Here is a 16,588-nt window from a genome sequence, read left to right on the forward strand (position 1 = left end):
TAACTGGTAAATAGGCTCTTGACAGAAGATATCACTGGGTCTGGGGGCTCCAGCTTAATTATTACCTATATAGGTAACTCCTGGCAAAATGCCCTTTCTCTAAGTTGGAGACCAAATGCCTGTCACTTTCAGGATTAGTGGGCAAAGAAATGTAGTGATCATACCATACAATGCCTGGATCCCTTTCACATCATCCTTGGGCAGGCGGAATCCATAGGGATTCTGGTACTTATACGTGGGGTACATCAGTGCTGTTGGGTCGCTGGAATGGGCCAGGCCCAGGGCATGGCCAAATTCATGAGCAGCAACAGTAAATAAATTGAAACCTAAACAATGTGAGAGAGAAAGGCAGCATCAACACAGGTTTTTGTTTTCTCTTTCTTCTGTCTTTCCAGGAGAATTTATGCCCAAATCACAGTTAACTCATCTCCTTTTCATAGTTGGATTGTTCAGAGGTTGGGAGGCCATTGTGGCAATTAACTGACTTTAGTCTAGTTCTTTCCCCTTGTTGGAGAGTGGGGGATGATAGAAATGTAAAACAGTCCAATTTCCTTTTTTCTTTTTTTGTCAGTGATGCTTGACAGAGTGATAAAGAAGGGCCTTTGAGCTAGTAGTGGCAAAATAATACAGATTTAGACCACAAATGCTGGAACAGTTTTCAGTTCTCACAGCCTACTTCTATTTATCCTCATTCCACACTGATCTCCAGATGACCTGCATGATATTCTGGAAGCTTTTTACCCATCCCCATCACACTTCTTAGGAGAGTACAGATTCCCTTGGGTCACTTTTGAATGTAGCTTATTTCCAAGTACAAGCGAGAAACAATACAATGTCGAATTCCTGAAGAAAAGGAGAGCTGTGTGTTGAGGAGGGCATTGCTGTTTCCTGAGATTTTTATGCTATTAAATAGATCAGACAAGTCTACAGCACAATCTGGGGTGGGTCTTTTCCCTTATGGAGTTCCCTTTTGGATTTTTGGCTTACTTGTTTTTCCTAGCCAGCCTCCCTAGTTAAACGGTGGCTTGGGACGTTGAACCTCAAGGTTTCATGATGGAGGCCCAGGAGAAGGTACAATATTTTCCAGGTTATGGTGAATTGTGCATATATACCATTCATCCCCATAGTCCACTTCTCAGCATTGTCGAAATGTGTGTCTCCTCCCAGGCCTTCTCCAGGTGCAAATGCATGGGCTAGAGTCCCTCGGGGCCCATCAAATGGATAGGAATCTCCATGATCTAAACAACAGGAAATAGGATTAAGTCCTAGCAGTTCTGAGGGGCAGAGAGAATGAACAACGCTTTGAATAGCATTGACACTTAAATTTACTTGACCAATATTCATTGTTATAAGAAGTTCACATATCAACAGCAACTGCCCATTGAAAAATAAAAAGTACAACTTCATACTTCAGAGGTAGCATTAAAAATGAAGAACTTTTTTTTGTGTGTGGTTGTTTTTATAGTGTCATAGCATACGGTGGGCTCTGCATGTACCTTAGATTACAAAAGAAGAAAGAACAGGGGGACATTAGATAGTAACCTGGTTACTGATTGGAATGTGCACATTTGGCAGAAAGGACTTTTGAAATACGAGTCAGCTGAGAGGGTGTAGTAACTTTAACAAGCTTTTTGATTATCCCACAATATAAGTCAATTTAAGGAAGTGTTGAAAAGGAAAAAAGGAAATTTATGTATAATTTTTAAATACCTTCATGTGTGAAACTCATGACATTTAGGGAACACTCTAACCTTTGAAGCTCTAGGTTTTTGTTTTATCATCTATATTTAAATTAACCCTTCATTGGGAACTTAACAGAAAAGAAGGAAGAACAAAATGAGGGATGTCGTAAAAGCTACATTTTACATTTTTTTTAGAATATTTGTGAGTATGCCCTATTTTTTTTTTAAACCAACAAAACAAAGTCCAGTTGCAGCATTTCTCAGGTGTCAGTGCAATAACGTTTAACTTGGGTGCCTGTCCTGAGGACATAATGATGACTGCAGGGCCCTTAGTCAACCTTTGTGTTAGGGGACAGGGTACCAGCTTGAAGGATGAGAGCCACATATTAACTCCATGGCCCCCAAAGCTGCCTTGAGTCACTGTGCCCTGACACTTCACCAAGAGGCATTGGTCCTCTGGGAGCAACAGTAACCACCAAGGGCCAGGGCCATTTCTTAAGGATTTGTGCTCAGGACTTGCTTGATCTCTCTTTCTCAGCCCTTAACTATGTTCTGCCACAAAGACATCAGATTAAAATTAAGATCAGAACTTGAAATGTCAAGGGTTCGTAGAAACATTGTCAGCAGATGGAAAGAAGCAGCAGCTCTCATATATCTCAACCATTAGGAAGCTGAGAAGGGAAGGGGACTTCATAGGCTATTTGACTTCCTTTTACTTCCGACACATGTTTCTCTGTAAAGGGTTCAGAACTCTCCATGGATCACTGTGCAGCTCATGCTCTACTCTTTAGTATTCCATGTGAATGCACCTCCCAAAAGGTAGTCTACAAGTAACCATTGCTGCGGGTGAAAAGCTGCATCAGGGTCACTGTGGAATTCAGTGAAAGCTTGTCACAGTGAGTCTGTTCTACAGCTGAGTCTCTTGATGGCCAGATATGCTAAGAACTCATGAGTTCTGTTTTCTGACCAGAGGAAGAACATAACTGTACCATGGTCCAGGCCTCTGCCCTTCACCACACCACGTGATGGAGGATCGTGCTGATCTCTTGTATTAAGTATGTAGAAGGAACACTGTTGGAACAGTTGTCCTTTGCTCTAGTAGATGAAATTCAAGAAGCACCACAGTACCTCCAGTTTCAAAAGATATCATAATATCGGCTTCTCCCGAGTTTATTCTAACAAAGCTCAGAGGGACAGCGCTGCTCCAGGCCTGCAGGGCCATCTCTACTGCTTTTTCCACTTCAATAGGACTCATGGAAGATGTGTATTTGGCTATTCTGTGAAAAGAGAAGGAACGTGTTCTTCAGTCAGTAATTATTCCCAAGTGAGGAAGGCAAGCACTATGTTATAGCTTGTAAAAAAAACCCAAAAGGGTTGAATGTACATCTGTAATTTAAGGTTTTTTCCCTCTGAAACAATAATTCTTATTTTGCTTTTTATAATATGTTAAGTTGCTTCATGTTAACCAACAAGACAAATGAAGGGGAGAAATGAAAGTCTCTGTGATCTGGTACTGAAACGGTTTTGTTTTCAAAGTCATGACACTATTACTCAGTTTAAAGAATAATACTTGCATAACATTACAGTTAGTAAGAAGTGTATTTTCCTGAAATTGATTTTATTTGAGAGATGACCTCTTTTTCCTCAAAAGGGCAACTGAATTTTTAAATTATAAAAAAATAAAGATGTGCATTTTGGGGGCTTTACAAATTCTCATTCAAAGGGCAGTGGGATTTCCCCAGGACTGTTGGGGAATGTTTTTTTTTTTTTTCTTAACATAATGCCTTCTCAAAGAGGAAATCCTAGCTTTAAAAAAGGATGCTCACTGGGACTGGAAAAGGAGGGCAGGGAGCATTTCAGCAAGTCCTGGTGTGACAATGACACCTAAAGGCAGAAAAATATAGTGTTTTTTTGGACAAATAGTGGGTAGAAACAGAGACAGTGGTTCTCTGCTCTGTAGCCTGGGGCCTGGGGTTTGTGGCAGCAGTACGGAAAAGGAAGGGCAGGAGACAGGAACATCCACCCGGGACCTTGGGCTGGGCTCCACCTTGGAGCAGGATCTGAGCCTCCTTTCCCTCTTCCTCTAGTTACTGCTCCAGTGTTTTGCACATAGAAGATTCTTGGGAAATGATTGATAAATTAAAGAATAAAAGTTAGCCATTTAGGGACTACTCAGTGTCTATCAAACTTTAGGACCTGTGATTACTACCTAGGAAGCTTGTTAAATATACAGGTGTGGTCCAGAAATCTGCATTGCAGCAAGCACCCTCAGTTATTCTGATAAATGGTACAACTGAAACCAGAAACCAATAACTGGGGTCCTAAAAGAAAGGACCGTGTTGGACAGAGAGGATAGTAAGTAGCTCAGTTCAGAACCTGGAGGGGAAGGAACAAGGAGATCTTAAAACCCAGGGGTTGGGACCAAAAGGAGGTAGTTATAAAGGGGAAAACCAGAAAGATCCTTAAAATAACTATTTAATGTTGTCAAAATATGCCAAGCCTACGTTGCAATGTCAGTCTGTGGTTTATCACCTTGTATGGTTAGTACCTTGAAATTTTCTCACATTATAGACAAGTCAGGTGTATCTTTGTGTTGATTATGTGTGTAAAGAGAAAATCCTGACCCAGAATCTATTGAAAAAAGAAACAGTAATCATAGTTAATATTCTTTGAACATATACTGTAAGCACTATTTTGTATATATATATATATATATATATATATATATATATATATATATATATATTTATTTTTTGTGTGTGTGTGTGTGTGTGTGTGTTTGTGGTGATAGAGATCAAACCTGAGCCTCACACACGCTAGGTGTGAGCTACACCCTTAGCCCAGCTCTATTTAACTGTGCTCTATTATCTACTTCTCAAAACAACCCTTGAGATAGATAATTATCATCATCATCATCATCATCATCATCATCATCATCTACATTTTCTGATTATTCAGGATTTCAGCCCTGTTATGTCTGACTTCAAAGTTTATGCATATAAGCATTATATTGTATTTTTTCTTTTTAAGTCCTCTAGTATTTGTTATAAGAAGTTATTCTGACATCTAGTAGCTACTGTATTCCGTACAGACAGGGTGCTAAGATCACTTCTTTTGTCTTTGAAGGGTGAGGAAAGGAATTTGAAGGGAGCAAGAATGGATGGGTAGTATCTGTTGAGGGATTATGGGGTTGCCTGATTTATCATGGAACATTATGTTTCTCCAAGTGCTATGTTATCTTGATCCATGCCCTTTGTTTTTGTGGTGCATAGTGGACTAAAAATTTTGGGACAGTTTGAAAAACAAAACAAAACTATGAAAAGACTCCATGGATTTATATGCCAGTTCTGCCCTAGTGGCTTTGATTTTTTTGTTCACAGCGCCACCTTACGGATTTATGGGCTCCTAGCAGGTAATGGCCAAATCCTCTGCTCCCTGAGTGTGCGATCATGGTTACTCACCAGTGCTCCAGAACAGTTTAACAACTGGTTCTGCAAAGGAAAATAAAAGTCTCCTGATTTGTATGGTTTGCTGATTTCTGTGTTGTAAATATTATCATTGTGGCTAATTTCAGACTAGCGACTTGCCAACCCTGATTGGGGAAGAAATGAGCAGGAGGGCACCATTGTGTAGTGTTTCTACCATACTGATAAAATAGATGCACCCAGCTTTGTGAATGTAGGTGATAATAAAATGTAGGAAAATAGCAATATGTTTTGATTACTTTTGTTTCCTAAAATAATCTAATTGTGAATTTAAATAGTTTAATAATGGGTTTATCTTAGCAACGAATTCATAAAATTCTTGAGAACTTAACAAATGACAAATACCTGTCATTTTAAAGACTGCCCCCTGAATTGTTAGGAGCCAGCTCCAGCACACCAAACCCTGAACTTCTGCAGCAGGCTTGCTTTCCTTACCGCCAGATACCTTCTGGATGTGCTCATCCTTAAAATGCAATAGAATCAGGCCTGGCTCTCCACTACTGGGAAATAAAGTCCAAACATCACATTCTTGTTGCTGTTCAGGCTACTTCTCCAGCTTCACTTCCCACAGTCCCCTTCCTCTGCCCTCTACATAAGTGCTCAGGCCATTTCAGGACTTGTACACCGGTGCAGGAATGCTGCCTAACACCACAGGCTGTTGTACTCTCTGCTATTTGCTTCCCTTGCTTTTCTATGAAAAAACCCCTATCATTTGCAAGAACTGGAGCCAGACTACAAATGGAGACCATTCTTTTCCAAAGCTACAATCATCTGGCATGTGTGTGGCTCACACTTGCAGGCACTATGCACTCTCCTGAAGCCTATTCTCAGGCCGTGGGGTGTGCACTGTGGATGACCTACCCTTAGTTGAACTAATCTGTGAAGGAATTAGCCCAGAAGTGGGTCCAGGCTGCTGGAGAGGGGATTCTGGTCTCAATACCCAGAGCACAAGGAAGAAGGACAATGGTTCCTGTTAGCTGTATCCTGTTGGTATGCACAGGAAGAGTCCAGAGGATGGGGTGAGGCCAGCTGGAAAGAACTGCTTTGCCTTCAGATCAGGCCCAGAGGTCACTGCCCATCCCTGGCAACGTGGTTGCTCCCTCCACATTCTCCCACAGTTCTCTGCTTAGACCTACACTTTCATTCTTTTCATGCAGAGTTGTAGCTGTCTTACGTCTGTCTCCCTGAAAGTTTTGTGAGATTCCTAAAGACTGTCATGGGGATCTAATCACCTTTACATCCCTTCAATTGGATGCCTATAATAGACAGATAACAAATCATCACTAAATGATTTTTGTAATCAATAGAAAAAATTGTTAATGAATAAGTTTTGTTTCTTTTTGAGCAGATTGTTTTAAGAAAACTAGTTGGTACTGTTAGGTTATTAATCCTATACTAAATTACTTTTCCTTAAAGATTGATATATTGTTTCTAACTGCTGAAATTGTCTATGATGCCTAAGATGACCACTCATTATGATAATCATGAGATTTTATTTTCAAGCAAATTGACCATTGTCATTGTCTGATGGACCTACAAAGTTCTTATTCTTTTTCATGGTTATGAGGAGTCATGCTTTTTATACAGATCAGAGGAAGATTAAAAAAAAAAACAAAGAAAAGAGAAAGGGAGAGAGAGATTCTCTATGAATTTGGAAAGACTCCATCTCATTACCTGTATGTCAAAGTATTTTTTTTCCATTTGGGTTCACCTGGGAAGAGGCGATAGTTGGCCACATCAGGAACTCCACAGCGAGGCCTCTTGATCACATCCATTGTATTCTGGTCCAATTTCCCAGTGACTTGGAGGCCAAAGAATGCTTGTAGCTCCTTGATCTTCTTGACCATGGCATTGCCTCCTCTTGCAGCCATCTCACCAACTGGGTGACCACCTTTCTTTGTGTAATACTTGTCAAGATACTCCTGAAATGGAGAGGCAGGCAGACACGTCTGTGGCATAGACTCTTGCTCAAGGTAAGATAGGACAATATTCTGTGTATAAAAGTAGTATGTAAAGTATATCCCCATTTTGAAAAAATTAGACATATTTGAATAGATACAGGATACATATGGCCTAAATTATTAATGATTATCTTTGAGTAATGAGGCTTTAGACTATTTTTTTCTTTTGTCCACCTGCATTTTATAATTTTCCACAGCTAATCTAATGGATATGTATTATTGCTTTGATTTAAAAACTATGGAAGGAAAATGATGTGAACATTTCCCTTAGGAACTGAATATTTGTCATTGAAGTTCTTTATCCAATTTGCAAGACAAAGGCTGTTTTCTTTCATCATACATAACGTGAGATCTGTGAGTCCTTAACTCTCAGAGGTATCCTATTCCCTCCTCTCCTCTGATCTAAATGCAGGGGGCAGGGGGCAGTCTATTCAGTGGAGGCGTTAAATCAGTTCAGGTGGGTTGTGGGGTGGAGAGGTTTTTAAAATTTTTTTTTTTTTTTTTTTTTTTTTAGTTGTAGGTGGACACAATATCTTTATTTTATTTATTTATTTTGTGTGGTGCTGAGGATCAAACCCAGTGCCTCATACATACCAGGCAAACGCTCTACCACTGAGCCACAACCACCACCCGGTGGAGTGGAGTTTGTTTTCTTGGGGAAGATTTCCTATGACAGGCTCTTTATCCCAATAAATAAAATGAGCCATAAATTATAAGGCTTCTTTTGCACATACGAACATAAAACCCCTTAGTATGCACTGTCTGAAAACCCTTTGCTATGACGCAAGCCTGGGATTAGGATAAAGTGAATGAGGCAGTGCCATGTAAATGCAGGATTGAAGCCTGCCTTTGGCTCAGGAATTTCATCTATCCAACTTATTCAGGAAAAGACCCAAAGGGCAGCTAAAGATTTATATACCTTTTACCATATATATAATTTCCTATTTATATAGTATAGCATTTCTTATTTACTAGATATATATTATATAGATTATCTCTAATAATATTACATGTACATTATAAATATTATTTACTTATACACTATATACACACATATAAATAATAAAATGTTAGAAGAAACAAGAAGTGAGAAAAGCAGAGGAGAAATCTTTATATAGAGTATAACTAAAATTTCATAAGTAAACCGAACATACACACCCAAAAAATAATGAAAGACAGTGTGTCTGACATTGGTTATCTCTGGGTGGTGAAATTATGAGTGTGTTAATATTGTCACTCAAAGATTTTTTTTTTCATTTTCTGGATTTTATTTTATTTTTTCCACTTCTGGGGATCAAACTCAGGGCCTTGCACATGCTAGGCAAGTGCTCTGCCACTGAGTTACATTCTCAGTCCTGTTTCAAAGTTTTCTACAATGAACATGGGCAATTAAGGACAAACAGAAAGGAGTAAGTCTTACTGGTGTGGAGACGGAGCTCTACTTCCTCACTCTGCCCTCTGTGTGAGAGGAGCTCATTTTCTCTGTAGTTGAAAATTTTAGGCGAGATGAGAACCCAAGAGGAGGAATTGTGATAGGCCACACAGAGCACCAGTCCTGAGGCCTGCACGAGGTGCTCTGAACCAGGGAGGACCACCTGACTCCATTTCCATTGTTGCCATCTCAAGTCATCATTTTATGTATTTTTTTTTTTTTTTTTGCAAAATAAAGTTTGATTCAGTGAGTCATTCTGTTTGTGCAAGCTGATGTCATGATAATGTGATGCTTGTGGTGATGACAGGATGTGCTTCTGAGAGTTGAGCTCTGACAATGCTCTGTATTTATGAGATAGTTTGGATTGCAAATACTTTGTTCTCTTGCTGGGTTATGTAATATGCTGTATGTTCAAACTCTTCACAAAATATTTTCATAAAACGTCATGTAAGGGAAGATGTTTGTGGTATCTTAAGTTAAAATGCATTTACCAGTACTATTACAGTAATGTGATATATGTAGGCCTGAATTGGCACTAGGGGGAAGCAAGCTGGGGAGTCACCAAAAACTCAGTAATAGGAATAAATAAATTTTGAAAATCAATGCAAAAAAGTTCATGGTAAACCAAATCTTGAAATTTTGAATGAAAAGAAGTTGCAACTCTGTTTCACCCAAACCCGGCTCTGAATCATACAAAACTATTTTGAAAGGTATAGACTAAGTAATAGTGGTTATATCTTACTGATAGAATTGAGATCATTTATTTTTTAATTATAGAATTTTTGTTAACTTTTTTGCTATGAATCTATATAATTTTTATAACAAATATTTTTTTTTTCTTTGAAATACACACATGAGGTTAGAACTATAGATCAGAAGGTTGAAGACTGGTCATAGTAGATAGGATTAATATAAGCAATTAATGAAGTAAAAATAAAATTAGAAACTATTCCCATTTAAAAAGAATATGAGTGAATTGCTCCCTACTTGGTGCTCCCAAGGACACGGCTCTTAGTAAATGCCTGTCACATTGCACCATAAACCTCTAGTTTCCACTGACTTCTTGTCCATCTCACCTGTCTGTTGCATGCTCCTTCCTACTAGGGACACTGTGCCTGACTCAAACCCTGGGCCTGACACAGTTCTGGGCCCATAGTAGATGCTTGGTTAATGTTTGAACTCCTTTTCTTTAGGCAAAACATGCTTTGAAGAATTATCAGAGTTACTGAGAGCCCAGTATTCTAGGAACTTTCTTGCCAGTTGCTGACAAGGCTTTAGCATACTTTCTGGAGTCAAAATGTTCCATCAGGCACTTAGATGTGCTTTTAGAATGGCTTCTGTTTATATTCCAACACTTGCATGCTATTGGCTCAACAGTCAATGTTGCACTGGGTCAAAGATTTCAGGACCTGTCAGAGTTGTGCCATCTGCCTCTCTCCTCTCCCTTGTTGTTAAAATCACAAAGTTTGGGAGTTGATTATCAAGTGGTCTTCTTTCCACTTCTTTTGCAATGTTTGACAGATAAAATAATGAGAGCCAGAGAATCTATCCCTGCAGATTGGTGGCCTTCAAACTCCTTTCTTAGTATGCACTGATAATATACCTCCTGAGAATTAGGACTTTACAACTCAGACGGAAGTATGTTTTGAGACAAGGTGAAGTTCAAGACATTTTCTTCAATATTTTGTCCTTTATGTCTAAGTCACTGAAATGGAATTGTGAAAACTTTTTGCTGTATCTGAAAAATCTCAAGTTCTAGCCAAGGCTGTATCACTAACAAGCTTGGGAAATTCCATATATATATATATATACATATACACACATATTTTTTTATTTTAGTTTTTTTAATCTATTGGGTGGGGTCGGTTTCAACCCACTGATCACACCAGTGTGAGTGTCCAATTTAGTCCTCAATGTCAAAATATTCTTAAATATATCAAGAGACTTCAAATGCCTTTTCATTCATCAATGCTACATCTGGAAACCTATACTGAAAAAATAATCCTTTAGATTAGACTGTTGTGTACAACCGGTATCTATAGAAATATTATTCATACAGAAATAATCTTTCTAATAAAGGAAATGGAGAAACAAATGATAACTCATATTCTGGAAAACTTTAAAGAGATATTTTATGAAAGTAGCATAAACACAAAAATTTTCTTAAAAAACAATGAAAAAAGTAGGAACCATTTTTTTTTTATTGAACCCAAGATTGCTTAACCACTGAGCCACATTCCCAGCCCTTTTTATTTTTTATTTTGAGACAGGGTCTCCTTAGGTTGCTTATAGCCTAGCTAAGTTACTGAGACTGGCTTTGAACCTGCGATCTTTCTGCCTCAGCCTCCCGAACCAGAACCATTGGGATTACTGGTGTGCACTACCATGCCTGCCTTTTTAAAGACAATTTTAAAGACAATAATTAAATAATTAAATCTTTATCATAGAAAATATAATGGTAATAAAGACACATGAATTTAACAGTTTGCATTTGGAAGGTTTTATTTTTATTTTTAATTTAATTATGCATTCATAATAATGTGGTGAAGGTAAACTTTTATTATTTTTAGAGATAATTAGAAAAAACTTTTTAATGTTCTATTGACACTACCAGATGATCCCTGATTATGATAATTGGACTTCACTATTTTTTTTTTTTTTTGGCTTTAAGATGGTGTGAAGTGCATTCAGTAGAAATCATACTTGGAATTTTGATCTCTTCCTAAGGCAGCAATGTGTGGTACCATGTCCTCTCTTGATGCTGGGCAGGAACAGCAAGCTGCAGCCCTAGTCAGCCATGCGATCGAGAGGGTGATCACCTGTACTCCACAGTGTACTGTGTTGCTGAACAATGACATTTGGTAGGTTAGGTGTATCAAATGCAGTTTGGGGACTTGTAATATTTTCAAGCTACAATGAAGTTATCAAGATACAACTCCACTGTAAGTCAAGGAGCTAATATAGTAATTTTTTAAAACAACCAAAAAACCTAGAATCAATCCTGGATTATAAGAATAGGTAAACATTTTATCATTCCATCAGTTTCAAAGCCTTTATATAAATCAGTAAGTCAGAGTTTAAAGGATACAAGTGAACATTAATAATCCAGCTAAGAACCTACTTATATTTTCAAGTACAGATGTCTGTGTCAAGGGTTTTTGGAGGGGGAGGTCTATGGTGTTTGGAAATGTGGCCCCTTCTGGTGTTTCCAGGCACAAGGAGCCATTTGCTCTCTTCTATCCTGTGATCTAGAAAGTGGAGACAGTGTTTATCCTGACCCAGGCTGCCAGGTCTCTTCTGTCCTGTCCTGTCTCTGGGGCTCATCCAGTGCCTTCTTCTGGTCTCTCAGCTCCAGTGACACAGGGCTGCTGATTGTTGCCACTCGATGCTCCTTTATGCCAGGGCTGGTGCACTTTCCTGTTCCTTCTGCCTGATTGCCCTGTCTTCAGGTTTTCACATAGCAGCCTTTTTCTTATAGTTCAGCTTCATCTCCAATGTTGCTTCCTCTAAGAGGCCTTCCTGGACTGCCCCCACGATCCCTTTAACTCTATCATCTGGTTAACTTTTTTCCAAAATCACTGATCAATTTCTGAAATAATCTTCTGCACTTATTAATTGGCTTATCTCCTCCCAATTCCTTCCCACCTCCTCCGTCACCCCCATATAAACCCTGTAAGAGCAGAGACTTGACTTTTGCTCACTCCTGTTTCTGTATCACATGTCACATGGTAGGCATTCAATAAATAAAATTCAGTTGCCCATTTTCATTTATGATTTTATAAAGTGATGAGATTGTTATGTGTTTTTATAAACTATAAAGTGAGATCATTAATTCTTCCTAGTCTCTAAGATCCATATTGAACAGATCATTCTCACCTCCTAAAGAGTGATGACTGTGCCTCAGAACTGATGACTGGGGCCTGCAGCAGAAGGTTCTAAGTGCTGGGGACAAGCTGTGGATGAGTCTCCATGCTTCTTGGCTTAACGTCTTGCTGAGAGTGTGTCATAACAGAGACTGGGGAGGGCTCAGTTTATTTGGAAAGGCAGAAGTAAAGAATCAGTAAAGGTCCCCAGTATTTGAAGTCCACCTCATTCATTCCCGATACCCCAGCAGACCCCTAGCTGACTCCTTACTGGCAGGGCTAGCAAGGATGTCTTCACCAGAACTTTCTGACCTTATTCCTACATATATGGGGACTGCTAATTATTATTATTAGTTTTTGAAAGGGGCTGATGGACAATATTTTTGATTTTTCAGGCTGAACTCTGCCACTGTGGTAAGGAAGCAGTTGTAATAGACAAGATGTAAACTCATGGCCTGGCCAGGTTTGGCTCATGGACTGTAGTTTGCCTGAACCCTGGACTAGAATGAGGGCCTCATGCCACCTTATGTCTGTTCTGGCCTCAGGATGGCCCTCCTTCTGGAGGTCACAAACCTCTAGTGTCTGAATCAGTGGCATGAATCTGGGTGGGGGAAATTACATATGAGAAGAAGGGACTCAAAGCTAGTGCCAACAATAAAATACAATTTCCAATAGATCCCACTACTCTGAGTTATTTTTAATTTAGTTCATTTATAAGTGGGCTTTAGTTAAAGAAAGTTGAATTCAACAGGCCTGCATAGGCATCTCTTATTGAATTGAGCTTCCTTGTTCATATGCAAGGCTAATATTGAAAAATTTTAATGACTGGTTTGGAATGAAAACCGATTAGGATGGATGAGTTGTAAAAACAACTGTTGGGGACAAGCCAGTGTGCAAGGTGAAAATCAGCTTTACAGTGTGCAGGCCTGTGGTCCACTGTTATATCTGGGCAAGCAATGAAGCAACCTGAGGGAAGAGTTGTAATTGCACACATGCTATATAGTTTGGGCAGGCTCTGGAGAGAGAGGCCCATGGAGAACATATCTGCACACTTTCCACCAATGCTGGATTCCATTATTAGAAATTCATCTCTATTGGTCAAGGATCACCATTTCATTTTTAGTGCACAAATATTCAAAATAATTTTGAGTCATGTTGCCTTTAAAAAATTCCCATATGAATTATTTGTATTAGATTCTTTTTCAAACAGTCAGATGGGAGAGATCTTAAAAGAGGGATATATGGAAAGAGTGAGTAAATGAGGGTTGTGGGGGAATACACTTTAGAGAAGAAAGGTCCTCAAATAAGAAGAGGGTTTGCATATAGGAAAAACTTGGTTCATTTAAATTTGATCAAGGACCTTGAATTAAGATCCATTTTTTTTCAAAATATGAAATTTTTTGTTGTGACTGTTAGAATCCTAGTAGCAATTTCACAATCTGTCTTAGTGTGAGAGTGTTATATTTCAGCTTTTATATTTCTGCCCTTATTTTTCATCCATTATTCCTCAAATACTATTTAATCTTTTTGTTTTGTATTTTTTTTGCAAACCACCTACAATTCTGTTTAAAGCAAGATACCTAGATATTTATTCAGTTATTTATTCAGTCATGCAACACATGCAGTTAATATGCACCGACATCAATCTTAAATGAGACCATTGATTAGACTTCAGTGGATTTATAAAATGATTTAAAAGGAATCATAGATTTTTGCTTATCTTCTTATTTCATGCTTTTAGGTTTTTCTGGGCCACAAGGAGAAAGAGGAAATTGGGCAAAGATTCACAAACCTGTGCAAGGTGGTAGTTGTTCCTCCAGGTCCTGGGGGTGGCTGCAAATAGGGAGGGGGCTGCAGTGGAAAACTTCAAAGCTGTGATGAGGAGGACAGCTAGGCCAGATGCAGGGAGCACCTTCATCTCCTCTTGGAAGCTGGGTAATTATATCAGCCCAGGGGATGGCAGCCAGTGCACATTTGCACTTCGACCCTGAGCTCCTTTTATAGAGTCCAACAGGTCTGGGCCCTGCAAGCAAGGATGATTCATGTCTCAAATGGTAATTATACAGCTTGCTTCTCTCCCTGATGACGGGGTAACACAACCGTTCATAGGAATCAGGGGAAGCTTCGTTTTTTGCCAGCTACTGTCCCCAAGGGAAAGAAACAGTCACTTTTAATGAAGTTTGTTAGCTATTTATTCAAATTGGGATAAACTTGATTGATTGACTCCAATTCAACCAAAAATTTGATATGCCTCAGTTTGGGGACATTTTACCATTCTGATTACAGAAAAGGTAAATGATTAAATATAATTGAATTAGAATATAATTGAATAATCCCAAACTCCCCCCCCCCTCACATTCAACTCATCACCTGTATCTTCTGCATCCACTTTGACATTTCTCAGGAATGAATGCTGTTGATAATTATGGTTCTGAGACTCATAAGATTCTGAATCATCAAGGCAACATTACATTATACTGTGCTGACTTAGGGTGGAAAGTGAACTGGTAACAGAAAGCTTTTGAATGAGTTAACACAATAGTTAGCAACTTAGCCAGAATAGTAGTCAGAACTCCCCATTCTCTGCAAGCTCGGGTTAACTGGGATCATATTCTTTTTCCTGGCTTCGAGTAAGATGAATTTTGATCTAAGGATAGCATGGGAAGGGGAGGTACTAGGGAAATAAAACTGACCAGATTATGTTATGTGCATGTACAATATGTAACTATGAATCCCACTAATATGTAAAATTATAATGTACCTATTTAAAGTAATGATAACATAAATGGTGTTGTAAGGTGGGAAAAGCACTACAAAGTCAGAAAAACTGAGATTAAATTTTTAAGATATTTCCTGGCCATGTGACGTTGGACAAGCTATTTGATCTCTGTGAACATCAGTTCACAATTTTTTTTTTTAATCTGAAAATAATACTACCATGTGTAAACTCCTTAATGTTACAAGGGTAGCACAGCATATTGCATGGTATCTGCTAGTACCACTTGGCATCCATACTTCCTGGGTTCTGAGAAAACAGCTGATGACAATGAGGAAATCACTCTTGTCCAATCCAGATGAAATTCAGAGCTGAGAAAGTATAAGCTCATGTTTTTCTTGTCTAAAATAAGAGCTGACTTTGAGGGCTGTGGATATAGCTCAGTGGTACAGGGATTGCCTAGCATGCTCCAGGCCCTGGGTTTGAGTCCTAGAACTGCCCCCCTCCCCAAAAGAACTATCTCAGGGATTTTTAATAAAAAGCTCACCAGAAAGTCCTTTACTCTCTATGCTTTGCATATCTTGCACATATGCACAGATTTCTATAACATAATTTAAGACTGCAGCAGTAAGCTGCTGTCCCAGGAGGGACTCCACCAATGAGTTGATGTCACATTCTGCTTTGGGTCTCCAAGATCACTGCACTTTGTATCCAAGCAGCTTCATGAATTTCTCCCTTTTGCTAATAAAAGCTTCCTTTACCCTTTCCTCTTTGACTGCAGGGTGCACATTGGCCCAGCATGTATCCTGGATTACAATCCTTTGCTCATTCCTGAATAAATTCTTGTACTTGGATACATTTTTTCCCTCTGGGGTTTCTTTTAGCTTTGACCATTTAAATTCTATTTCTGACAACTGTGCATTTGACTTTTAGCTGGTTGATTAATCTCTTTCAGCTGTGTTATTTTTGCCTTTAAAATAGGGGAAAATGCTTATTTTGTAGGATTTCCCTGAAGGAGTAAACAAAGCTCTTAGCAAAGTACTCAGCAGACCTTAGTTCTTGTCTATTTTTTTTATGTTGGCTTCAGGCAGCTGGTTGACTTTGAATGAATTTCTTTGGATGGATCATCACTGGCCTAGAACAATGATTCTCAAAGCACAGTTCCTGGGCCGGCAGCATCACTGCCACCTGGGAACTTGTGGGAAATGCAAATTCTCAGGCTTTCCCAGGTTTATTGAATCACAAACTCTGGGAACAAGGTCCATGGATCTGAGTCTTGCCCAGGTAATTCTGATGCATGCTGAAGTTAGACAACTACTGAATTAGTTGAGTGAATAGAATTAAGGAATCTGAGGTTAAAAAAAAAAAAGCCAAAAATTTCCAAGAACACCCAGGTCATAGAAAGTATTCAATACTGCCCCTGCCACCTGGGGCTGTGCTTTTCAATGG

General features: G+C 38.9%; 1 protein-coding gene across 1 annotated transcript in view; it reads right to left on the bottom strand.

Annotated features, from left to right (window-relative positions):
* The window catches only part of Mmp20 (matrix metallopeptidase 20), a 42,066-nt gene extending 27,725 nt beyond the window's left edge, over positions 1 to 14,341 (bottom strand). Inside the window, exons 1-5 of the mRNA XM_026392491.2 lie at positions 14,216 to 14,341; positions 6,842 to 7,089; positions 2,811 to 2,959; positions 1,113 to 1,238; positions 165 to 326 (exon numbers count right to left, since the gene is read on the bottom strand). Coding sequence (XP_026248276.2) covers positions 165 to 326; positions 1,113 to 1,238; positions 2,811 to 2,959; positions 6,842 to 7,089; positions 14,216 to 14,341 — 811 coding nt within the window. The remainder of the gene's footprint in view (positions 1 to 164; positions 327 to 1,112; positions 1,239 to 2,810; positions 2,960 to 6,841; positions 7,090 to 14,215) is intronic.
* Positions 14,342 to 16,588: the final 2,247 nt, after the last annotated feature.

Source organism: Urocitellus parryii, chromosome 4, assembly GCF_045843805.1.
Source record: "Urocitellus parryii isolate mUroPar1 chromosome 4, mUroPar1.hap1, whole genome shotgun sequence".
Classification (NCBI taxonomy): Eukaryota; Metazoa; Chordata; class Mammalia; order Rodentia; family Sciuridae; genus Urocitellus; species Urocitellus parryii.